This window comes from Aquarana catesbeiana, linkage group LG03 (genome assembly GCF_042186555.1).
Source record: "Aquarana catesbeiana isolate 2022-GZ linkage group LG03, ASM4218655v1, whole genome shotgun sequence".
Classification (NCBI taxonomy): domain Eukaryota; kingdom Metazoa; phylum Chordata; class Amphibia; order Anura; family Ranidae; genus Aquarana; species Aquarana catesbeiana.
Genome location: NC_133326.1, coordinates 167,593,909 through 167,619,355, shown reverse-complemented (window position 1 = coordinate 167,619,355; position 25,447 = coordinate 167,593,909). Strand labels below are relative to the sequence as shown.

The 25,447-nt window shown below is 43.6% G+C and overlaps 2 protein-coding genes across 5 annotated transcripts in view; one reads left to right on the top strand and one right to left on the bottom strand.

The window, feature by feature from the left end:
- CDC123 (cell division cycle 123) overlaps nt 1-15,784 on the bottom strand; it is a 118,680-nt gene extending 102,896 nt beyond the window's left edge. For both annotated transcript variants that reach the window (XM_073619501.1, XM_073619502.1), the window contains exons 1-2: nt 15,630-15,784; nt 11,008-11,079 (exon numbers count right to left, since the gene is read on the bottom strand). In XM_073619501.1, the coding sequence (XP_073475602.1) occupies nt 11,008-11,079; nt 15,630-15,703 (146 nt within the window). In that variant the 5' untranslated portion in view covers nt 15,704-15,784. The remainder of the gene's footprint in view (nt 1-11,007; nt 11,080-15,629) is intronic.
- Nucleotides 15,785-16,592: 808 nt separating this feature from the next.
- NUDT5 (nudix hydrolase 5) overlaps nt 16,593-25,447 on the top strand; it is a 34,842-nt gene continuing 25,987 nt past the window's right edge. For all 3 annotated transcript variants that reach the window (XM_073619498.1, XM_073619500.1, XM_073619499.1), the window contains exon 1: nt 16,593-16,713. The gene's annotated coding sequence lies outside the window, so the exon portion shown is untranslated. The remainder of the gene's footprint in view (nt 16,714-25,447) is intronic.

Here is a 25,447-nt window from a genome sequence, read left to right as displayed (position 1 = left end):
ATTCGGTCGGGTATACATCTTTATACTTCATCTTCAGGTCATAATACTCCTCTGAACAGAACTTCCCAAGTTCTTACTAAGCAGGGTGATTCTTTATCGCCTTCCTCCAGTGTCCTATAACCCTACTGGGCTTCAACCCTAGGAAATGGTTCCAGCATTCCTGAATGTAAGGGGCTGAGGCTTTCTGACATGTGGACGTCTGCAGCCAGAACTCCAGGCCCCTCCACGGAAAAGAGGGCCGAAATACAAAAGGTGATACATGCATTTTTAATATCACAAATTAAAAAAGATCATAGATTGTGGACCCAGCACAATAGATTTAGACAGAAAGGACACAAGCATAGACAATAATGTGTATCCGAGTGTGGCTAGCTAAACCAACATATCAAATATGGGAGAGACCCAAATCTGAACTTCAATGTAGACAAACAGTCCTCACAGTCTGGTTTTCTGATGTGCAGCCAATATGTAAAAACATTAAGACACACGCAAACCCTCAGCCTTGGTTCACACTGGGACGACTTGTCAGGCAACCTAGTCACCTGACAAGTAGCGTCCTGTTCTGTGCAATGGAACCGTTCTAATCGGCGCAATGCAAGTCGCTCCGACTTAGAAAAAGGTTCCTGTACGAATTTGGGGGCGACTTGCATTGACTTCTATACAGAAGTCGTTTCGCAAGTCGCCGCTGAGTCGTGTCCTGGGTCGCCTGAGGCAGTCGCGCTGTAAGTCGTGCTGCCTCAGTGTGAACCGACCCTAAATGCTGCGTGTTTCTGAAGAAGTGCAGCTAGCTAGGTCATAACTGATATATATACATAAAGGATGGGAGTCCTGTTTACGGTGGAGTTTTACTGATGTACAGCAAAACAGGGCCATAAATATAAGACAGAAAGACCCAAACTTCTATGTTGCGTATTTCTGACGAACCACCAAATACAGTTATAAGATCAATATGGCACACAAGACAATATCTTTTCTGTTATGCAGTTCTGTAGTGCAGTCACATAGAAAAAACACAGAAAGGACCCAAGCAACCTGCAGCATTGTGTTTTCCTGAAGTGCAGTAAGGTAAGGGAATCTGAAACAGAAAGCACCAACAAGCTTCAAAGTTGAGTATTTCTGCTGTGCAGCCACATAAAAACAGACAGCCTTCCTAGCTGCGACCTTTCTGGTGTATTGCAAAGTAAGGCAATAACTCCATGATGTCTATTCTTGTTGTGTAGCAAAACCTCAACCAGGGACAGATAAAACTTAGGGCTCCCACACCTGTGCGACCCAACCTGCAACCACAAAAACGCAAGAGAAAAGTCATACACTATGGCTTCCAATGAGAACCATTCGTGTCTGTGCAATTCCAGGTCGCAGCGACACCAAGCAGACCCTGCTTTCTGGATCCACAGACCTCAAGATTACACAGGTCGCAGGTAACTTGCAATTTTCAGGTTGAACAAGCGAGGGGTCCCCAATGCTGTATCTCCCTGGAGGCGTGCAGCCAACAACCCCCTGCTGTGTATCCTTAAGAAGCAGCAAGGTAGAACAATGAGAAACAGAAAAGACACCCCTCACTGCTGTGCCTTTCTGATATGCAGCCGATAAGGCAGTAAATATAGAACATACAGGACACAAACAAACAATCTTCAATCTTTGTGTATGTCTGATGTGTAGCAATATACCAATACTGAGCAGAGACGCCACCACCCTCAATGTGTCTCCCTGCTGAGGCAGCAAAAACAAATCAGAAAAGGACAAGCAACCTCACTGCTGTGTCCCTTCTGATATGCAGCCAATAAGGCAGTAAATGTAAGACATAAAAGGACAGACAACCTTCAATCTTGTATATATCTGATGTGCAACAATACAACAATCTGAATAGAAATAGCACATCCATATTGAAGGGATTTGGCATGCGACTCAACGTGTCAAATCGCATGCCTAAAATCGGCAGCCTTTGCCGTTAATAGCACGGTCAGCCCGACGCCACTTTGCGGGGCTGCACCGATTACCAAAGGCAGTACAAGTACTACCCCTGGCACAGGTTCAATTTGTATTTCCCAACAATTCAGGACCATCAATCTTCACTACTGCCTTTCTAATAAGCAACCAATAAGGCAGTAATACAGGACACAAAAAACCCCAGACAGAACTCAATTTTGAGTATGTCTGATGTGCAGCAATATAACAAATATGAGCAGAAGTGTCACAAGACTCAATGATGTGCATTTCCGCCATGCATCACAAGACCAGAAAGTACAGACCACCTTCCCTGTTGTATTTTTCTGATCTGTAGCCAAATAAGGCAGTACCTTTAGGATATAACAGACAACAACCAAGCTTCAGTGCAGAGCATTTCTGATGTACAGCAATATACCCCTTATGAGCAGAAATGTCACATATCTCAATGTGTATTTCTGCTGTGCCACAAAACATCCCAGCAAGGACAAACCTTCACTACTGAGGTCTACTGGTGTGCAACCAAGGAGGAGTCATGGTGTATCCCTTTATGAAATAACCAAACAAAGCAATCTGATCCCTAGGCATAGCCTGGGCTGTAGATACTAACACTTCACCCCCAGTGAAGGAACAAATCCTAAAATGGTTAGACACCTTACTATAGTAGCTGTTGTCCTACCTTACCTCCGTAGACTGAGCAAACGCTGGCCAGCTCATACACAGGTGGGGCTGATCAGAAACTAAAGTCTCAATGAGCCCAGCCCTAGAGACCAATTTAGGACAGCCTCTAGAAAAGGTGGTCACCAATTTAGCCTGGAGGAAAACAACCACCTGCAGGCCTTAAACAAGCAATCATGTATCTATCTAGCTCTTGCATATGTTTGCACAGAAAATCCTTAATTAAAGGATATAGGAAGCGATTTATGGTAAATCGCTTTTAGATCTGTCACTGAGTTGACTGCAGCCCAAACCAACAAAAAGGTTTTTTCTTACCTCCTGCACTATAATATAACCACAATGTAAAGGTGGAGTGGGAGGTTGGAGCTTAGGACTTCAGATTCCTAGCAGCTGAGCTAATAGGGCCATATAACCTAGTGCACCTGCTGACCAGGAGAGCTTACTCCTGAATCCTTCAACCACTGCACAATCCATAAATTGTTCAGTGGTATACCTGGCCTGTAAGGAACTCTTTGTATCTACCAGGTCCCCCCCCCCCCCTTTGCTCTATTCATCCCTACTAATGTCCCACAACCGGACATGTAGGGAGAGGCTGGCAACCTACTGTTGTGATAACCACAGTGTCTTCCCCCCCCCCTTGCTGTAAGAGGGAGCTGTGGCTGGTGGTTTTAGCAGTAGCTTCTGGGCTATTTTGTTATGCAGACCCCAGGTCCTGCACGGTACCACTCAGTAAATACAGGGGGAAGGGGACGAAATGCCTTACCTACCTCTTTCCCATCTGAGGTGGTTTAGGCACACTCGCTCCTCTGCACCACTTGTCCACCATACAGCATCTCTGATGTAAGAGGGAGCTGTAGCTGGTGTTTTTAGCAGAAGCTTCTGGGCTATTTGAATCCAGACCCCAGGGGAGATTATCTCAAATGCCCAGAAACCATCTGGCTGGGATTGGGGATTTTGCAGCTAAATTCCCAAGGTAAAGGAAAGTATTCACTGTTGTCGTCTTCCCCTTTTGCCACAGCCACCGGGCTTGCTTTTCCATCCTTATGGTCCACACGCAAGGAGGATAGCCGCCAAAGTGCCCCCCCAACTGCTGTCCCCGTAGGGAGCTGCAAGGTTAGGCTATGTCCTGCCAGTCAGTATATACACCTGGGGGGGCAATGCCGTACGTTCCTCATTCCATTCTGAGGTGGTTTAGGCAGACATCCACCGTAGTGAACTGGTGCCTCTTCGAAAGGAGGATGTGGGCGCCTGCTCCTGCTAACTCTCAGCCTTCCCTCCTGGGTAAGAACGTGGGTCGTTCAGGTGGCGCCCTCCCCAGCAGCCCACACGAGCTACCAGGGGCCCAGGAGTCGGGGGCCCTGGAAAGAACTGACAGCCAGCATGCCTGTCTGAACGGACGCCCGGACAGGTAAGGGGGGGAGACAGGAAAAAGGCCCCTGAAGTTCTGGGGACACCACTGTACCCAGGGGCCTTCAGCTCTCAGGGGGGCTCTTCCAGTTTCTGCTGCCCCCCCTGAGGAAAGGATAGGGGAACCCCCCAGGAAGGATAAATATATCCGGCCAGACCCAGAGGCCCATCAGGTACTAACCAGGCCCGACCCTGCTTAGCCTCCGAGATCATACGAGATCGGGCAGGCAGCGCCCTCTTTCACTTTCAGGGTGATGTGGCCGTAGGCCTTCCCAGGCATTTGGTCCGGCTCCCAGGGGGGGACCACCAGCCCCAGGCTTCGGGTCATTTGGAAAAAAAACAAACGGTTTCGCTGTGTAGGGAGAAACACAATCAAAAACTGAGGATCAAGGGGAAGGGTGGGGACTTAAAACAGCTGTCGATTGATTGTGTTTCCTGTAGGGAGGAGCCTCTCATCTCTCAGGTGAGGTGTGCCGTCCTGGAAGATGACTAAGAGAAAAGGAGAGAAGTTCACTTAGTCTTTGCATTGTGTGTCTGTGTGTGCCACACTAAGCATGGACAACAGAAAGAGGAGAAGAGAACTGTCTGAGGACTTGAGAACCAAAATTGTGGAAAAATATAAACAATCTCCAGAGATCTAGATTTGCCTTTGTCCACAGTGTGCAACATTATCAAGGAGTTTGCAGCCCATGGCACTATAGCCAATCTTTCTGGGCGTGGACGGAAGAGAAAAATTGATGAAAGGTTGCAACGCAGGATAGTCCGGATGGTGGATAAGCAGCCCCAAACAAGTTCTAAAGAAATTCAAGCTGACCTGCAGGCTCAGGGAGCATCAGTGTCAGCGCGAACTATCCGTCGACATTTAAATGAAATGAAACGCCATGGCGGGAGACCCAGGAGGACCCCACTGCTGACACAGAGACATAACAAAAGCAAGACTACAGTTTGCCAAAATGTACTTGAGTAAGCCAAAAATCCTTCTGGGAAAAACGTCTTGTGGACGGATGAGACCAAAATAGAGCTTTTTGGTAAAGCACATCATTCTACTGTTTACCGAAAACGGAATGAGGCCAACAAAGAAAAGCACACAGTACCTACAGTGAATTATGGTGGAGGTTCAATGATGTTTTGGGGTTGTTTTGCTGCCCTCTGGCACTGGGTGCCTTGAATGTGTGCAAGGCATCATGAAATCTGAGGATTACCAAAGGATTCAGCAGGACAATGACCCCAAACATATGTCAAAAAGCACCCAGAAATGCATGGCAACAAAGCGCTGGAGAGTTCTAAAGTGGCCAGCAATGAGTCCAGATCTAAATCCCGTTAAACACCTGTGGAGAGATCTTAAAATTGCTGTTGGAAAAAGGCATCCTTCCAATAAGAGAGACCTGGAGCAGTCTCTCTTATTGGAAGGAAGAGTGGTCCAAAATTCTGGGTGAGAGGTAAAAGAAGCTTATTGATTGTTCTAGGAAGCGAATGATTTCAGTTTTTTTTTTCCAAAGGGTGTGCAACCAAATATTAAGTTAAGGATGCCAAGAATTTTGACCAGCCCATTTTTGGAGTTGTGTGTGACATTATGTCCAATTTGCTTTTTTTCCTCCTTTTTTTTTTGCTTTGTTCCAATACACACAAAGGGAATAAACGTGTATAGCAAAACGTGTTACGGCAATACTTTTCTGTGAGAAATACTTGATTTTCTGGAAAAAAAATTTGCGTGCCAACAATTTCGGCCATGACTATATATATATATATATATATATATATATATATATATATATATATATATACACACACACATATATACACAGTGGGGACGGAAAGTATTCAGACCCCCTTACATTTTTCACTCTCTGTTATATTGCAGCCATTTGCTAAAATAATTTAAGTTCATTTTTTTCCTCATTAATGTACACACAGCACCCCATATTGACAGAAAAACACAGAATTGTTGACATTTTTGCAGATTTATTAAAAAAGAAAAACTGAAATATCACATGGTCCGAAGTATTCAGACCCTTTGCTCAGTATTTAGTAGAAGCACCCTTTTGATCTAATACAGCCATAAGTCTTTTTGGGAAAGATGCAACAAGTTTTTCACACCTGGATTTGCAGATCCTCTCCAGTTCTGTCAAGTTGGATGGTAAACGTTGGTGGACAGCCATTTTTAGGTCTCTTCAGAGATGCTCTATTGGGTTTAAGTCAGGGCTCTGGCTGGGCCATTCAAGAACAGTAACAATGTTGTTGTGAAGCCACTCCTTCGTTATTTTAGCCGTGTGCTTAGAGTCATTGTCTTGTTGGAAGGTAAACCTTCGGCCCAGTCTGAGGTCCTGAGCACTCTGGAGAAGGTTTTCGTCCAGGATATCCCTGTACTTGGCCGCATTCATCTTTCCCTTGATTGCAACCAGTCGGCCTGTCCCTGCAGCTGAAAAACATCCCCACAGCATGATGCTGCCACCACCATGCTTCACTGTTGGGACTGTATTGGACAGGTGATGACCAGTGCCTGGTTTTCTCCACACACACCGCTTAGAATACAGGCCAAAAAGTTCTATTTTGGTCTCATCAGGCCAAAGAATCTTATCTCTCACCATCTTGGAGCCCTTCAGGTATTTTTTAAGCAAACTCCATGCAGGCTTTCATGTGTCTTGCACTGAGGAAAGGCTTCCTTCGGGCCACTCTGCCATAAAGCCCCAACTGGTGGAGGGCTGCAGTGATGGTTGACTTTATACAACTTTCTCCCATCTCCTGACTGCATCTCTGAAGCTCAGCCACAGTGATCTTTGAGTTCTTCTTTACCTCTCTCACCAAGGCTCTTCTCCCCCGATAGCTCAGTTTGGCCGGATGGCCAGCTCTAGGAAGGGTTCTGGTCGTCCCAAACATCTTCCATTTAAGGATTATGGAGGCCACAGTGCTCTTAGGAACCTTAAGTGCAGCAGAATTTTTTTTGTAACCTTGGCCAGATCTATGCCTTGCCACAAGTCTGTCTCTAAGCTCTTCAGCCAGTTCCTTTGACCTCATGATTCTCATTTGCTCTGACATGCACTGTAAGCTGTAAGGTCTTATATAGACAGGTGTGTGGCTTTCCTAATCAAGTCCAATCAGTATAATCAAACACAGCTGGACTCAAATGAAGGTGTAGAACCATCTCAAGGATGATCAGAAGATCATGATCAGCACCTGAGTTAAATATATGAGTGTCACAGCAAAGGGTCTGAATACTTAGGACCATGTGATATTTCAGTTTTTCTTTTTTAATAAATCTGCAAAAATGTCAACAATTCTGTGTTTTTCTGTCAATATGGGGTGCTGTGTGTACATTAATGAGGAAAAAAATGAACTTAAATGATTTTAGCAAATGGCTGCAATATAACAAAGAGTGAAAACTTTAAGGGCGTCTGAATACTTTCTATCCCCACCGAATATATATATATATATATATATATATATATATATATCCTTTCAGAACTTTTCCTACCTTGAATGTCACCTATAAATTATACAACTCAATTGAGTTAAGGGTGCCAACTTTCCTGACATTTTCTTAGTCGCATCCTACAGCAAAAGCCATGATCCGCAGAGAACTTCCAAAGCATCAGAGGGATCTCATTGTTAAAAGGTATCAGTCAGGAGAAGGGTACAAAAGTATTTACAAGGCATTAGATATACCATGGAACACAGTCCTCATCAAGTGAAGAAAATATGGCACAAGAGTGACAATACCAAGAGCTGGACGTCCCTCCAAAATGTATGAAAGAGGAGAAGAAAATGGCCAGGGAGGCTGTCAAGAGGCCTACAGCAACATTAAAGGAGCTGCAGGAATATCTGGCAAGTACTGGCTGTGTGGTACACATGACAACAATCTTCCGTATTCATATGTCTGGGCTATGGTGTAGAATGACAAGAAGGAAGCCTTTTCTTATGAAAAAAAAAGAAAAACCAAGCCCGGCTAAATTTTGCAAAAACACATCTGAGGTCTCCCAAAAGCATGAGGGAAAATATGTTATGGTCTGATGAAACCAAGGTTAAACTTTTTGGCTATAATTCCAAAAGATATGTTTGGCACAAAAACAACACCGCACATCACCAAAAGAACACCATACCCACAGTGAAGCATGATGGTGGCAGCATCATGCTTTGGGGCTGTTTTTCTTCAGCTGGAACAGGGGCCTTAGTCAAGTTAGAGGGAATTATGAACAGTTCCAAATACCAGTCAATATTGGCACAAAACCCTCAGACTTCTGCTACAAAGCTGAACATAAAGAGGAACTTCATCTTTCAGCATGACAACGACCCAAAGCATACATCCAAATCAACAAAGGAATGGCTTCACCAGAAGAAGATCCAAGTTTTGGAGTGGCCCAGCCAGAGCCCAGACCTGAATCCAATTGAAAATCTGTGGGGTGATCTGAAGAGGGCTGTGAACAGGAGATGCCCTCACATTCTGACAGATTTAGATTTTTGCAAAAGAAGAGTGGGCAAATATTGCCAACAAAGTATTAGTTTAAGGGGTGTGCACACTTAGGCTCCATGCACGCCAGGAGCAGAAAAAAAGTCAACATTTTTAGCTTAAAAACGTGGCATAAAAGATGCAAATTGAAGGCATATTGTACAAAGTTTAGGCAAGTCTATGAGAGTTTAAGAGCATTTCGTTTATAGGTGTTTTTTTACACTACACGCCCCTCTGCAAAAGCCAGGAAATTATGTACAGTGACAACACACCTTTTTTTTTTTTTTACTAAACGTTGAAATTTGACATTCAGAAGAGATAAGAGGAGTTTAGAGACTGACGTTTTTCCAGCTCCTAAACTTCTCCGGAAAACGCGATAGAGAAGGTTTTTTTTCTCCTGCCTCTGAACGTCCCTGACAGAAAACGCCTGTAGTAGTCATAATGTGCAAAGACACATAGAGGCAGGTGAAAAAAACGTCAAACGCCTGTAGAATCGACGTTTGAGTCCAGTGTGCATGGAACCTTATGCAAGCATATTATTTTAGTTTTTTTATTTTTACTTCCCTCCACCTAAAAGATTTCAGTTTGTTTTTCAATGGAGTTGTACAGTTTATAGGTCACATTAAAAGGTGGAAAAAGTTCTGAAATGATTTATCTTTGTCTCATTTTTTTACATCACAGAAACCTGACATTTTAAATAGGGGTGTGTAGACTTTTTATATCCACTGTATATATAATGTTTGGGGGTCCAAGTATTTTTCTAGCAAAATATACTGATTTTAACTTGTAAGCAACAAGTGTCAGAAAAAGGATTAGTTTTTAAGTGGTTAAAGTGTTTGTAAAGGCAGAAGGTTTTTTATCTTAATGGATTCTTTGCATTAGGATAAAAAGCCTTCTGTGTGCAGCAGCCACCCTCATACTTACCTGAGGTCCCTCTCTGTCCACGAATGTCTCACCCGTCTGAGATTCTCCCTCCTGATTGGCCGAGACACAGCAGCGGTGCCATTGGCTGGCTGCCGCTGCTGTCAATCAAAATCAGCTAGCCAATCAAGGCAGAGAGGGAGTGGGGCTGGGTCGGGGCTCCGTGTCTGAATGGACACAGGGAGCTGAGACTCGGCTCGGGTGCCCCCATAGCAAGCTGCTTGCTGTGGGGGCACCGAACAGGAGGGAGGGGACAGAGAGCAGACGAGGGACCTGAGAAGAGGAGGATCTGGTCTGCTCTGTGCAAATCCACTGCACAGAGCAAGTAAGTATAACATGTTAGTTATTTTTATAGGAATAGAAATGAGACTTTACAATCACTTTAACCACTTAAGTCCCAGAAGGATTTACCCCCTTAAGGACCAGACCATTTTTTGCGATACAGCACTGCGTTGCTTTAACTGACAATTGCGCGGTCATGCGACGTTGTACCTTTTGGTGGTATTTGATCACCTATGCGGTTTTTATTTTTTACGCTATAAAACAAAAAAAGACTGACAATTTTGAAAAAAAACAAATAATGCATATCCAAAAAAAAAAAAAGTATATATATATATATATGTATTATTCTACATATTTTTTGAAAGAAAAATAAATAAAAATCGCAATAAGTGTATATTGATTGGTTTGCGCAAAAGTTATAGCATCTACAAACTATCGGATAGATTTATGGACTTTTATTTTCTTTACTGGTAATGGAGGCGATCTGCGATTTTTAGCAGGACTGCGACATTGCAGCAGACAAATCTGACCCCTAGTGACACTTTTTGGGGACCAGTGACATTATTACAGTGATCAGTGCTAAAAAATGCACTCATCAATGTATAAATGACACTGGCATGGAAGGGGTTAACACTAGGGGGCAATCAAGGGGTTAACTGTGTTCCCTGGGTGTGTTCTATGTGGGGGATGGGCTTACTGGGACAACACAGAGATCGCTGTTCCTGATCACTAGAAACATCAGATCTCAGTATTGTCCCCTGTCAGAAGGGGGATCCGACTTGTTTATCAAATCCGCCGTACCCGCAGGTGCGCTCCCCCACTGTATCTCATGCACGGACTGACGTACAGGTACGTTGGTTCGCGCAGCCGGGCCGCAGTATATGTGCAGTGGGCGGTCCGGAACTGGTTAAACTGACCTCATTTGCAGACCAAAGTTCATCCGTTGGATCTAAAAGAACCAGATGATACAATGTTTCTTTTTATCTTAGCACTGAGCAATGTTGTGATAGGCAGCCAGCAAAGTTTTTTTTCTTATTTTGACAGCTCTGAGCAGAGAACGGCTCTGCACTCTGCATGAATCATGGAAATGCTGTATTAAGAACCTGAGGGGAGTTGAATCGAGATGGCGATTTTTTAACGATTAATCATGCAGCTCTAATATCTATCCAACAAGGTAGAGGCAGTAAAAAAAAAAGAAAAAAAACAAGCAAAAATACAAATTTAATTTACATATACCCTTTAAAAAATACACAAGAATAACACACGCAATGACAAGAAGAAACACACATAATTGCAAATAACTGTGGGAATAATAAAATATGTGGTACCTGCCAGAGACAACAAGAGTTCCATCGTCTAGTAAATAGTCTTTCACATTTTCTGGCAGTGGGATTATAACACTAAACAAGAGAGATAAATGTGAAATATGAGGATGCAATAAGAAATCTAATAGAAGACTCATGTACAATAAGAGAAATAATATGCTACTTACAACCATGAAAAGAAGAAAAAACATGTTTGGGGACATTAAGGTTACTTTCACACTGGGGCGCTTTTCAGATGTTTTAGCGCTAAAAATAGCGCCTATAAAGCATCTCTCAACCCCCCCAGTGTGAAAGGCTGAGTGCTTTCACACTGGATCGGTGCGCTTGCAGGACGGGAAAACAAGTCCTGCAAGCAGCATCTTTGGGGCGGTGCGGGAGCGGTGCATACACCATTCCTAAACCGCTCCTGATATTGAAATCAATGAGCAGCACTTTGCAGGCGCATTTAACTCTTTATTCGGTCGCTAGTGGGGATTCAAAGCGCCCCGCTAGCGGACAAAAAGTGCTGCTATAACAGCTTACCGCTAACACCCCCCACCCAGTGTGAAAGTTGCCTTAAGGATAAGACCACCTTTTGAGCATAACACGTTACACCCATATTTAAAATGTAATGTGTAACATGATCTAGGTCTGAGGTCTGCCACCTCCTAACTAAATACTGTAGTAATGAAAACTTACAAAAATATAATGAAACAAATGTCACTATAAAAATATAAAATTACCCTACCTTAAAAGTGGACAGTGTCAATCAGTAGAGCAGTTAACAGTGTCAGTAATGCCGCGTACACCTGGTCTGAATTTCTGACAGAAAACGTCCGATGGGAGCTTTTGGTCGGATATTCTGACCGTGTTTATGCCCCATTGGACTTTTTCTGTTGGAATTTCCAACGGACTTAGATAGAGAACATGTTTTAAATTTTTCCATCGGAAATGTCGACGTATGTTATCCCGTTGGCAAGTCCGACTGTGTGTACGCGGCATAAGACACTGTAGTTGGTCAGTAGGGCAGTGGATATTTTCAGTAGTTTTTTTTATTTATTACAATTTTATTTTTAATTTTTTTTTTTACAATTTTTTAGCAGTCTTATTAGTGACGCATAGCTATATTACAGTCACATGCCCTGGCCTTGAAACATACAGTAATCTCAAAGGTTACAAAAGAAAAGGCACATCACATTGGTGTATTATATAAGCTGCATGTGGACATCTCGCTCCTGTCTCTGCCATTAGTGGTTTAGGGATTACAAAAATGCACCTCAGCTGATCTCAAGTGCATTATTTAGTGCACATAACTGTACAGAAAAATAATTCAGGAAATATTTTATGGCCCTTCCTCTGGGATTTATTATTGTAAATCAGGGCTTGACAAATTTGCTTGGAATCTAGGAGCCAGCTAAAAAAGTTAGGAGCCAGGTTTTTTTTAAACGACCGACAAAGCTTTATTTTCAATATAAAAAATAACTAATCTTAAATTTACACATAAAAGACCGCCCTGCTAGAGGCCCGAATAGCGTCACTAAAACGACGGTAAAGCGGCGCTAAAAATAGCGCCGCTTTACCGCCGATGCCCCCTGCGGCTCGGTGTGAAAGGGCTCTAAGGGTCCGATCAGGTCCCCCTGAAAAACAGACAGGCGAACCTGATCAGACAGCCCGTGTGAAAGGGGCCAAGCAGGGAGATAACAAATAAATTAATTTTAATTAGGAAAAAAATAAATAAACAGTTTTTATATAAATAAATAAAAATAAAATCTATTACGAAAAAAAAAAAAAAAAAGGCTATCCCCACATTCACTTCCTTCTCTTCTCCACTTTGGGAAGGAGATGGGCAGTGAAAACAGGCAGGTATTTCGCATTAGCATTGCATTAGCATTGCTGGTTGCAATACCAACGGCCACCACAAGATGGCGCCAGATTTCAGAAGGACTCCAGAACTACCGAAGAAGGCCGCAAAGCCGGGGCCTCAATTACCGGCCGGCGCGGACCGACGCGATCGCACGGGGGGTCGGAGTCTGCACAGAGAAAGGATACCCCCAGCTGTGCCGCCCCAGGCGCCAGGTCGCTAATTCTAGTCGCAAATGCGACCTGGCGCCCGGGTTTTGTCGAGCCCTGTTGTAAATAGATATTTTACTATAATGTTAAAAGAGAAGCATTGGATTTTTTAATTTTTGAGAAGCATACTTACCTAGGTGGATGCAGCATTGGTCTGAAATCAATGGGGCAGCGCGGCTATACCGCTGCTGCAGTAGCGCTTTGCGGTGGTTTTAACCCTTTCTCGGCCGCTAGCGGGGGGGGGGTTTGGGGTAAAAGCGTCCAGCTAACGGCCGAATACCTCTGCAAATACAACGGTAAAGCACCGCTAAAAATAGCGGCCTTTACTGCCCCCACCCCAGTGTGAAAGGGGCCTTAAGGATACCCCCAGGTAAGCAAAGCAGACCAAGACCTAGTCATCTGAGGGGGTCTGAAAACCACAATTATAAGTGCCAGGGGAAAAAAAAAAAAAAAAAGATTATATATATATATATATATATATATATATATATATATATATATATGTGTAAAGGCTGGGCGGAGGCTAGCCTGTATTTCTGGGAGGAGTCTGAGAAGGCTATTTAAGCCTCCTCTGTCAGGGCCAGTGTTGTCAGCGTTTTTGGGTTCGCACCCACCCATTCCCCCAGTCTTCATACATACTCTTTGTACTTTTTTTTTTTATTCTTACATTCAGGGTATGCCCACTTTTCAGGCATACTGAACAGTCAGGCCAAGGCACAGCTCAGGCCTTGGTTATTAGGAGTATCGCATTTCACACTTGAAGACTTTGACTACAAATATATATATATATATATATATGGTACTCCTGGATGGTTGAAAACACAAAACTACTGAGAATGAGGGGGAGGGGGATCTTTTTGAAAAATTGACCCATGTACGGGCAACTTAAAGTGTAAGTTCACCTTTTCAGAAAAAAAAATTAAAAAGGTGAACCAACAACCTACACCCTCCCGACACACCCAGTCCTCACTATATTTACCTCCATGGGGGATGAGCTGTCATATGCAGCTGGTGTAGTGCTACCCGCTCTTCTCTCCTTTCTCTCTGCAGGTCTTCTGGGATGGATCAGAGTGATCCTGATTGGTGAAAACCAGCACAGAGAATCGCTCTAATCCTTCCCAGAAAGCCCTGTAGAAAGAACAGGGGATTTATTTATTACAGGTACTTATAAAGCCCTGTCAATTTATGTAGCACTTTACATCTAGGGTTGCTGGTTCGAATCCCAACCACGACACTACCTGCCTGGAGTTTGCATATTCTCCCTGTGCGGGTTTCCTCCCACACTCCAAAGACAGGCTGGTAGGTTAATTAGATCCTGTCTAAATTGTCCCTAGTATGTATGAATGCGAGTTAGGGACCTTAGGTTGTAAGCTCCTTGAGGGTAGGAACTAATGTTAATTTACAATGTATATGTAAAGCGCTGCATAAATTGACGCCGCTATATAAGTACCTGAAATAAAAAAAAAAAAAAAATCTATATACACCATATATTGTAAATTTACATCAGCCCCTGCCCTCAAGAAGCTTACAATCTAATAACTCACACTCATACATACACATACTAGGACCAATTTAGACTAGTTGGAATTTCAAATCCCTGCTACACTGGCACCGACAGCTCATCACCCACATACTGTAAGTAAGACTATAGTGGGATCGAGGGGGGGAGAGGGTATGGTGTTGGTTCGCGGTTTTTTCTAAAATGGTAAACTAACCCTTTAAAACGTTCCTTACACAGACACAAATCAAATGTGCTTATAAAGCCTAACCCCTGGCCTTTGTTAATAGAGTGGGGAAGAGCTGACATCAAATGCACATATTCACTAGTACACCACGGATCGTCAATTACATCCAAATCTTTATTGAAGAATGATCACATGACAGAAGACATAGTGCAACATTTCAGAGCCATGAAGGTCCCCCTTCATCGGGCATGTGATGACATTGCTGTCACATTTTTTTCTTAGTCTGTGACTGGGGAGATTTAAACCCAGGACAAGGAATACAGGGATCAGCTGCCACTGGGGCAGTAGGACTCAGACAGCAATTAAAACATCATCGGTAGTGCTAACCCTCCCCCACTCTTCAAAAACTTAGTCTGACATATTTACTGTCACCTTCTGTCCTGACAGGAAGTAATAGGAAATCTCCTAGATTTGGGCACAGACAGCAATAAGAGCTGTAACCATTTCCCTCTTTATCCAAAGTAGAACAAAGTTTTTAATGGAGATCAGCTTTATTAAAGACATCCAGGCTGCATGACAAGAGACACATAGAACCCAGCTCTGCATAGTCCTATGAAGTCCAACCTCCTAACTTCCTGTAGTGACATGACACCTCTACCTTTGCTGCGCACTGAAATGCCAAGTAGTGTTGTCAGTCCTGCCTGAGTTCTTCCCTGCTTTCCTGAAGAACATCTTCGCCTCTTATTTCCATAACATAATATTGGATTAGATATTACTGAAGGGGGGGGGGGGTGAAAGTGAGCAGTGGGTTAGTTCACTCCGCCTTACTCCTTACTAAATAAAAGCAATACTCCCTTCTCCTCCAGGCTGAGCCATGAACCAACTCCTCACCTCCTAATACTGAGCCTCTTAAACCTGGGATACCACACAGAAAACTGGCAGTTCACCACCTGCTCCTTCTTCATGCTGAAACCACCGGGACCGGAAGTGTGCCTTCCCTAATACCTCCCCTACAGAACACATCACTGGGAATTAAAGGTACCCTTTGTGGTAAAACAAACCGGTGTTTCATCAGATTCGGCGACCCGTCAGAATTTGTAACGGAAGTGACCTTTCGTCGCCCCCATCTTGCTGCACCCCGCACTCCTCCACAGTAAAGATACACTGAGAAGGGGGCAAGCGGACATCTTGTTACACCCACCGGAGCTTTGCATTTTACACTTATTTTTTAACAGTAAAGTCAGTTTGTATAGTGAAATACAGTACTTGGAACTCCGTCTGTCTGGTTAGATGTTGAGTTTTAAAAGCAGCGAACTTCTGTCAGATTAGAAAACCTATGAGATGAGCAGGGTTGCCGCTACTTTTAAAATTCAACATCTAACCAGTCAGAGGGAGTTCTAAGTACTGCATATAAACTCACTTTGATGTTAAAAATAAGTGTAAAATGCAAAACTCCTGTGAGTGTAACAAGATGTCCGCTTTCCCCTTCTCAGTTTATTCTTACTATGGAGGAGTGCGGGGTGTAGCAAGATGGCCGCGACTGGACGTCACTTCCGTTACACATTCTGACGGGTCGCCTAAGCGGAGCTAACAGAGTGTGCACAAGTCGTTACAATTAGCCCACAAAGAGCTGCTAGTCTTTTAAAATCACGTCCATACATTTCTAATGAATACACAGACATTCAGTCATAGCCATACTTCGCTCGTTCTAAACCTTTCCAGCCCTGACAGAGTTAAAGCATGAGGCATTTGCGAGTCACGCCTCGTTTACATGTCATTTCACAACCCTGTACAGAAGCGTATTGGCTGAGTTCTCTTCGAAACGAGGCTTGGTTTTCTCAGCGATTCCGCGCTGATTGGTGAAGGGGCGGGCACGTCAGTGGCAGGGTGTGGCCTGTAGGTGGGCGTGTTATAACGCTGCATGTGTCCTCTGATCTCCTGACTTGTGTATCTTTGTGCTGTTCTCGCTGTACAGGTAGGCCAGGAGGGGGGCGGGTAGTGCCTGGGTGAGGTACCAGCTTTCTCCGGCCTGTGTGTGAAAGGCTCGGCTTCCTCTGAGCCGTGCGCTCTCTGTGCCCAGCGTGCAGTGTTGGAAGTAGTGGCGGTTCGGGTTTAGCTGGACTGGGAAGTGTCTAGAAAGGAATTTACTTTCACCTGGTATATGGGGAGAGTGACTAAAAGTGGAGAGTGTGAAATCTGGTGATTGGCTACCATACACAGCTAGACCAGATTTAGCATTCTCCAGTTTTTTTTCCCCCACAAATGGAGCTTTCTTTTGGTGGTATTTGATCACCTCTGCGGTTTTAATTTTTTGCGCTATAAACCAAAAAAGTGACAATTTTGGGGAAAAAAAAAAGTTTTTTTACTTTCTGCTATAAAACATATCCAATAAAAATATTTTAAAAATTAAATTTCTTCATCAATTTAGGTAAATATGTATTCTGCTACATACTTTTGGTAAAAATCCTAATAAGCGTATATTTGTGCAAAAGTTATAGTATCTACAAACGATGTGATCGATTTATGGAATTTTTACTGTTCTTACTAGTAATGACGGCGATCAGTGTGGGGTTTTTTTTTTTTTTTTTGTGGTGTGTGGATTTTTTTTTTTTTTTTTTTTTTTCGGGACTGCGGTGGACAAATTGGGCACTAAAGCCTTGTACATTCTCAGATTTTCGACAGGGAATTGTGTGATGATAAACTGTTGGCCTAAAATCCAACCGTTAGTACGCTCCATCAGACAAGTGTTGGATGGCAGGCTATTACATTTGTGGCGGACAGCGGTCTGTTGTCAGATTTTCCTATCATCTGTACACAAGTCCGTCACACAAAGTACAAACACGCATGCTCAGAATCAATGCTCACCAAACATGACTTTAGCAGAAGGTGCCCAAAGGGTGGTGCTCAAGAGCTGAAATTCCACGTAGTATGTCACTACGTTCGTGTTTGTTGGCCGACAATTGTGTGCCGTTTGTATGCCAGACAAGTTCCTGGCACACGCCCTTCGGATAAAAGTCTGACACTTTGTTGGCCAACAATCTGATCGTGTGTACCAGGCTTTAGAGACACTTTTTGGGGACCAGTGACACCAATACAGTGATCAGTGCTAAAAAAAAAAAAAAAACTGTCACTGTACTAATGACACTGGCAGGGAAGTAGTTAACATCAGGGGCGATCGAAGGGTTAGCTGTGTTCCCTGGGAGTGCTTTCTTACTGTGAGGGGGATGGACTGACTCGAGGAAGAGACATATTTGCATTCCTGATGAGCAGGAATCACAAATCTCTCTCTCCTCCTCTGACAGAACGACGATCTGCTTTGTTTACATAAGCAGACCGCTGTTCTTTCCAGCGAACAATCGTGGGTGGCCACCGGATCCGCTCTTGCTGTGTCCAATCACAGCGGGGGCGTGGCTCTGGTGACGCTTGCACACCCCAGAGCCGATGGAGGCCGCCACGCACAGGTACGTGATTTTTGCACTAAAGGGCCACCCTGCTGCAGTATATGTACGTGGGGTGGTCCTTAAACGGTTGAGTAAATCAACCCCGATGTGTACACGTTGTGGCGTGTACTACAGTGACCCCGTACTTCATAGGAACACACAGCCACAGGATCAATTATATTACTATATAAAGGCAAAACCTGTTTTAGCTCTGGAAAGAGTGGAGAGGGATTAGAACATTCGTCAGGTTTATATTGCTGTGTGTGTGCCCCCATTTAGGATCATTCACTTTTCTTATTTGTCCTGTTCTACTTACTGTTATCAGGAGTGAATGAAAATCCTACATTTTGTGTTGTCCCTAGAACAGGAAAAGAGGGGAAATCTTCCAATGGGTACATTAGTTCTAGTGACAACAGGGGATTATTTTTTTCCTAGCTACCTGTTGTAGCTACAAGACCAGAAGTGAAGGAAAACAAGAGACACAACTGATGTGGGTTATAATAACTCTCTTGCTATATCCGAAATGGAGGGGGGGAGTTTGCCAATCTACTTTAACCACCTCAATACAGGGCACATTCACCCCCTTACTGCCCAGGCCATTTTTTTAGCTTTCAGCGCTGCCGCACTTTGAATGACCATTGCACTGTCATGCAACACTGTATCCACATTAATTTTTTTTTTTTTTTTATCTTTTTCTTCACACAGTAGAGCTTTCTTTTGGTGGTATTTAATAACTGCTGAGATTTTTATTTTTTACAAAGAAAAAAGACCGAAAATTTTGAAAAAAAAATAACTTTTTTATTTTTTCTTAAGTAATTTTTCTTCACTGATGTGCACTTATGGGCACTGATAAGGTGGCACTGATGGGACTTTTCTGTAATCGGGACACTGATGATCAGTGCCCTGATTACCTGCCCAGGTCTCCTCTGCTGCTGATCGGCACTCCTCGCCACACACTGACGGCGTGAGGCGAGGATTTTGCATGTGACCAGCTGTGATTGGACACAGCCGATCACATGGTTAAAGAGCCACGGCAACACAGCTGCGATGACGGCCGATCTGGGGCGCTGTCATATGATGTCCTCCGTCAAATGACGATGGACAGGCGGTAGACCTTTTTATAATCTTTAACATCTGTGTCCCATTGCAGAGATTTACCTTCACTTCCTGTTCCATAGCCAAATAGCACTGTAACTTTACTGCTATATGGTATAAACCTGATCGGTGTTCCAATCCATCTTCTCTCTATCCAGAACTAATAGAAAAAAAAAAAAAAAGATTTTACGAAGTACGGACCTGACACCGGGGGACACAATTCGGGGGCTGCATCCGCTGGAATTGTGTGCAAATCTGACCGGCAGGCTGCCTGTCAGTTGGATGCGTTCAGGCGGCTGCGCTTTTTGTCCCCTATGTGATTGGGGGGGGGGGAGTTAAGTAAAAAAAAAAAAAATAGTTATATCCAAGCACAGAACCCCCCCATCCGCACATATACGCGCGTATGAACATAATGCACGTGTTGGAGGCACCTACGTGTAAAAACATAGCTTGCAATACACATTACATATTGATGCAGACGCTGGAGTGAGAGTAATAATTCTAGCACAAGACCTCCTTTGTAGCACTAAACTAATGACTTATAGGGGGCCTTTGTAGTGTCGCCTATAGAAAATATAGGGTACTGAAGTTCGTCCCCATTTCACAGGCGCAAGCAAATATAACCCTTTGGCGCCGACCGTACGCAAATATGCGGCCTCTCTGTGCCTGGTCTTTACCACCAAGTGCCACATACTTGCATTAATTGCCCCCAATACAACTGTGTCGAGAGAGCGAACAGTTTCGACGCTTTACTAAAAGTTTTCGGACCACGTGACAGCCAATCACGGCGGTCACGTGATCTTAAGCCCTGCCTCCTGACGTCATAAACCTGTTAAAGGGCCGAGAAGGCAACCGCATCTTTTGTGGTAATATGTGACATAAAAAAAAAAATGGAGCTACCACTATTTTATTCTCTAGGGTGTCTGCTTTCAGAAAGTGTATAATGTTTGCAAGTTTTATGTAATCTTCTTCAGGCTTAAAATTATTTTTTAAATGCGTGCAGAAATGGCTCTGGCAGTGAAAGGGTTACAGTGGTTGTAAACCTAAGATATGAAATATTAACCAAGCATATCCCTCTATAGCAGTGATTCTCAACCTAGGGGTCGGACCCCCTCGGGGGTCGAATGATGATTTGCCAGGGGTCACCGAATCCTGGGCTGTTCCTGAAGCCCGCACCACTCTCCCAGAAATTAGGATAGGGAGAGATAAAAGGGAAAGAAAGGAGAACAAAGAGAGAGTGGTACATCCTAAAATGTACCATAAGGGGTTCTAATACTGTACGAGTGGAAGGGACTCAGAGTGCTAAATGTCTGTGGATTAGGGGAGCAAATTACTTTTCTTGCCTTGGGTGCTGACAACCCACGCTACAAAAATAATTTTACTGTTTACTGGGTCCCCACAACTTGGGAAATTTTATCAAGGGGTCACGGCACTAAAAAGGTTGAGAACCACTGCTCTATAGTGTGTACTTGTCTCAATTCAGAGCACTAAGTGTCCTTTCTGTCTGTTTCTTCACTTTTCTGCTATCACCATGAATCGCTTCTGACAAGTTTTCCCGACACCAAGAGAAAAATGGTGACAGGGGAGGGAGCAGTCTCAGCTCTGTTCCTGTGTGTTAATTAAAAGGGGTGTGTGTCCCTTCCCTCCAATCAGCTCTCAGAGCTCTCCTCACTGATGGAACTTCAGCTATCTGTCATCCCGTTTTTCAGAGCTGAGAGATCCTATGTAAATTCTGCATTTTTTTTTTTTTTTGAATGGCTGTAGAGGAAAGATGGCTGTAAGTAGTTATAACTTATTTAGGACGATTTGTTTCATCTCTGTGTATCACCTGAGGCCTGTCACTTCACTGGGTATATGTAAGGGTTTACAACCACTTGGAGTCAAGGGGCTCATTGATACTAATGCCGGTACACATGATGAGATTATCGGACGAATGTTGTGTGTGTGTTTTTTTTTTTTTTTTTATGCTAGATCGAATCTGATGAGTTTACTAAAGTCACAAAAATTCGGAAGTGATGTCATGTGTTGTAATGCATTTGTATTGCATTTTCGAACGATAGCTGTACTGGTTAAACGAAAATCGTACGTTCAGGCATCGTACGTTAAAAAAAAAAAAAAAAAAAATTTGTGCATGTCCGATAGAATAATATCAGATGGATTGTCATGATCGGCTCTCGAAAGATCTGTACTAACTATCATATTATCGTATGATTGCTTTAAAAGCGGTATTTTCCGTACGATTTTCTGATCGTGTGTACGGGGCATAAGGGGGAGAGTTACTAAAACTGGTGCACACAAAATTTGCTGCAGTTGTGTGTAGTAACCAGTCGGCTTCCAGGTTTTATTGCCAAAGCTTAATTGAACAAACTAAAGTTAGAAGCTGATTGGCTACCATGCACAGCTGAAGCAGATTCTGTGTGCACCAGTTTTAGTAAATCTCCCCCAAGTGCCATTTCCTGTGTTTTTTCCTTGTGAATAAACGCAGGTAGCTGCAATGACACACAGAAAATAATTTTTCCGTGTGTTATGGTCACACCAGAATGTTGTGTTCTACTGTGTTCCAGAGCTGTGTGATATTAGAAACATGTTTGTAATAAGATTGCACCTCTCTGGAGGGCCCTGCAGGTTACTGCACAGCAAGTTCAGTGCAGTGTGCTGCTAATCGGTGCCATGAATGAAGAGTCACTTTGTACACGTCATATAAAATTCAGTAAAAAAAAAAAAAATTAGAATGTGCATCACACTGCACAGCTCTGCAGCTCAAAATCCTGGTGCCAACATGCTGGTTTATTGTGCTGGCAGCAGCATTTTTTGGACTGTCGGCTAATGTGACTGGGCCCTGAGCCAGAACAGTCTATTCTGTGCCACACTGGTTCTATTTAAAGTAGAGTAAGGGAGGGATCGAATAGAAACCAGAAATGGTAATCGGGGATAGATACAAAATTGCTGAAGTCTATTGTAACACGTGATCTATAATACTTTAAAGTAGATGTAAACACTTTCATTAGCCTTGTACCTACAAGTAAGCCTATAATGAGGCTTTCCTGTAGGTACTATTAAAAATATCTCCTAAACCTTCATGGTTTAGGATATATTTACGCTTCATGCAGCCGGTGATGTCACTGGCACGTGCGCTGTGAAGGGACGGTATACCCGTGCCATCCCTTCAGAGCTCCTAAGCCGCAGTCCATGACTCCTGTGCACATGCGCGGTAGTGACATAATCAGACAGCTGGAGGATGCAAGTCCGAAGGAAGACCGGGTAAAGATGGAAGCGTCTGTCAGAGCTCACAGTGCGGCAGGGCAGGGCTTCGTTCTAAGGTAAGTATTTCATAATGTGCTCGTATGCAATATGCCTTTACTTTTGCAGAGTTAAAAAAAAAAAAAAAAAACTTTGGCGCGGTTTACTTCCTCTTTAAAGTAGAAGTTTCGCCAAAAACGAACTTTAAATCTACTCGCAGCCACATTCTAAAATGAATCTAACCCTGTAAAGCAAAAAAATTTGCTACACATACTTTTTCTGCAGCCGGCCCGGTCAAACGTGGAGCTGTTAGCAGTGGCTTCTGTGTGTAGGCGGGTGCAGGAGAAGCAACGGACAATGGAAGCCTCATAGTAACTCTATGGGTGTCACTTCCCAGCCATTGTCGGCTGTCTCTTCTATGCTGCATTCACTGCTGGAGACCAGACCAGATCGGCTTCAGAAAAGTATAGGGATTTTTGCATTACAGGGTTAGATTGATTAGTCTTAGGATGTAGCTGCCAGTAGATTTTAGAGTTAGTTTTAGGCTGAACTTCTACTTTAATGACATCCCCCCCCCCCGATTTAAAAAAAAAAAAAAAAAAAAAAAAATTAAATTAAAAAAAAAAAAAAATCCCACTGTGTGGTTAAAAATGTGACAACGTTGTCATCTTCTATTTTTCCCAAGGAATCACACATGAACCTCCCATATAATCAAGGAAACGCAACAAAATATGATCTAGCACAATACAATAAATACTATTAACCAAGTAACATGTCATCATAGACCATCACTGCGGATTTCATACATTTAGTCAATTTAATGGCATAGTTCACCTTTACCAAAAAACTGCCTATGCGGATAAGGGGCCTCTGTAGGTCAAAACTATCTGCTCTTCGCCAAAGGTAACTAATGCCTTTGCTAAGGGTGTAGGCCATTTATGCACCTCATGAAGCCTGACTAGAAAACTTGTAGGAAGTTGCTAAGAAAAGCCTGGTGTTACAGCTCAACTTCAGCATCACAGATTCACACACCCTCACATGTGCTTTCTCTCCCCTGCTGCAGTAAGTCTTAAGTCAGCACTTGATAGCTCTCTACTGTGATAATGGAGGTGAGCAGTAACAGCTAGGCCTCTTGGCAACATCCTAGAAGTTTCCCAGTTAGGCTTCATGAGGTATGTAAATGGCCTACACCTATAGCAAGGCCATTATTCTTTACTTTAGATAAAGCTGCACAGTTTTTTATCTACAAATATCACTCATCTCAGTGGGCAGTTTTTTCTTTGGTAAAGGTGAACTAACCCTTTAAGCATGTTGGATGAGCGGAAAGAAAATGAAGCTTAAATAATCATTCATTCAAAGTCTGTTATTACAGAGCATTAGCCCGCAATGCATGCAGGTCACAAGGACATCATGTACTATGCATTAAGATACTGTATCTCCATATGTAGATAGGCTGTCAGCTGAGTATTGTGACTGAGGGGTTGACTTACTGAAACTGGGGAGTGCAAAATCTGGTGAAGATTTGTATGGTAGCAATCAGCTTCTAACTTCAGCTTGTTAAGCTTTGACTAAAAACTGGAAGCTGATTGGTTTCTGTGCAGAGCTGCACCAAATTTTGGACTCTCCAGTTTTTTAGTAAATCAACCTCTTTGTGTCAGGATGGGCCTGGGGAAGTCTCTGAAAGACTGCACACCACCACAACACAGCTCTCCCTGCACAGAGAACATGTAAGCTAGAAGCCATAAACAGCTCAAGCCTCTTGCGAGCCACGGGAGTCTCCCACATTTGGTTGCAGGCTCCCGGACACCCACGAACGCAGGACGATCTCCCAGCTAGGTCTGTCACTCACACAGACAGAGCAGCCTTAGCGGCCGAATGGAGGATGGCCGCTCTGTCTGTGGCTGAGACAGGCAGAAGCAAGGCGCTGCGAGCTGAGGGGGAGGAGGGGGGGGACAGCCCATATTGCTGTCCCCAGCCTGCTTTGGCTGCTGCATGAGTACCTTTTTTTTTCTTCTTTCTTTTTGGGTCGGTCCGGCCGATTCAGCAGGGAAGGAAGGGGGTGGGCGGAGGCAGAGAGAAGACTGATTGGCAGGCTGTAGCAATTAAAAGAAAAAAAATAAATAAAACAACTTTCCCCTGTCAAGCGGACTCTTTCTCCACTTTCACAGTGATCTCCTGTGCGACAAGTACATGACAGTCCCTTCTATATCAATCCGCCGGGCAGACTGGGACTGTCATGTACTTGTAATCAGCTGGACCGACCCCAAAAAAAGTACTCATGCAGCAGCCAAATTGCAAACCGGCCTCAGCAGCCAGACCCAGCAGCTGTGTGATCAGGCTGCATTTTATTTGGGGGGGGGGTCGGTGCTTGCATGAAGCATCACCTCCCTGAAATGAATTTGAAACCTCCCTGAAATTAGTATTTGCAGTTTGGGATGTATGCATAAACAAACATACATATATACACCAACAACTGAGGATATCACAATGACATAGAAGTAAGTAAGCTGAAACAATAAAAAGCTGGGCTAGGTTCAGCAAAATTCCAGAGATTCTGGGGTAACAAATCTGTGCTGAAGTGCGAACCTGCACTGTCACAATGTAGACCTATACATGGAATGTAATTACTGTACCAGAGTAATGGCTTTTGGCTGTGGCACAGAAAGTAAGGTCCCCATTGGGACACATAGCAAAAAAAAAAACAAAACTCCGTTACTCTACCCAAAATTCCAAAATGAAGAGCTAAAGATTTGCCATACAAGATTCTGCTCATCTTTTAAACCCCAGCTCCTGCACTGTGGTGTAAAATCAGGATAGGGATTCTCAACTTTCTAAAGATATCACAGGAAAGTCTCTGAAATCACCCTTGCCTGGGCACCATGGGTGGAAACCGGGGTGTAATGGAAGTGTGGTGTTTTTTTTTTTTTTTTTTGT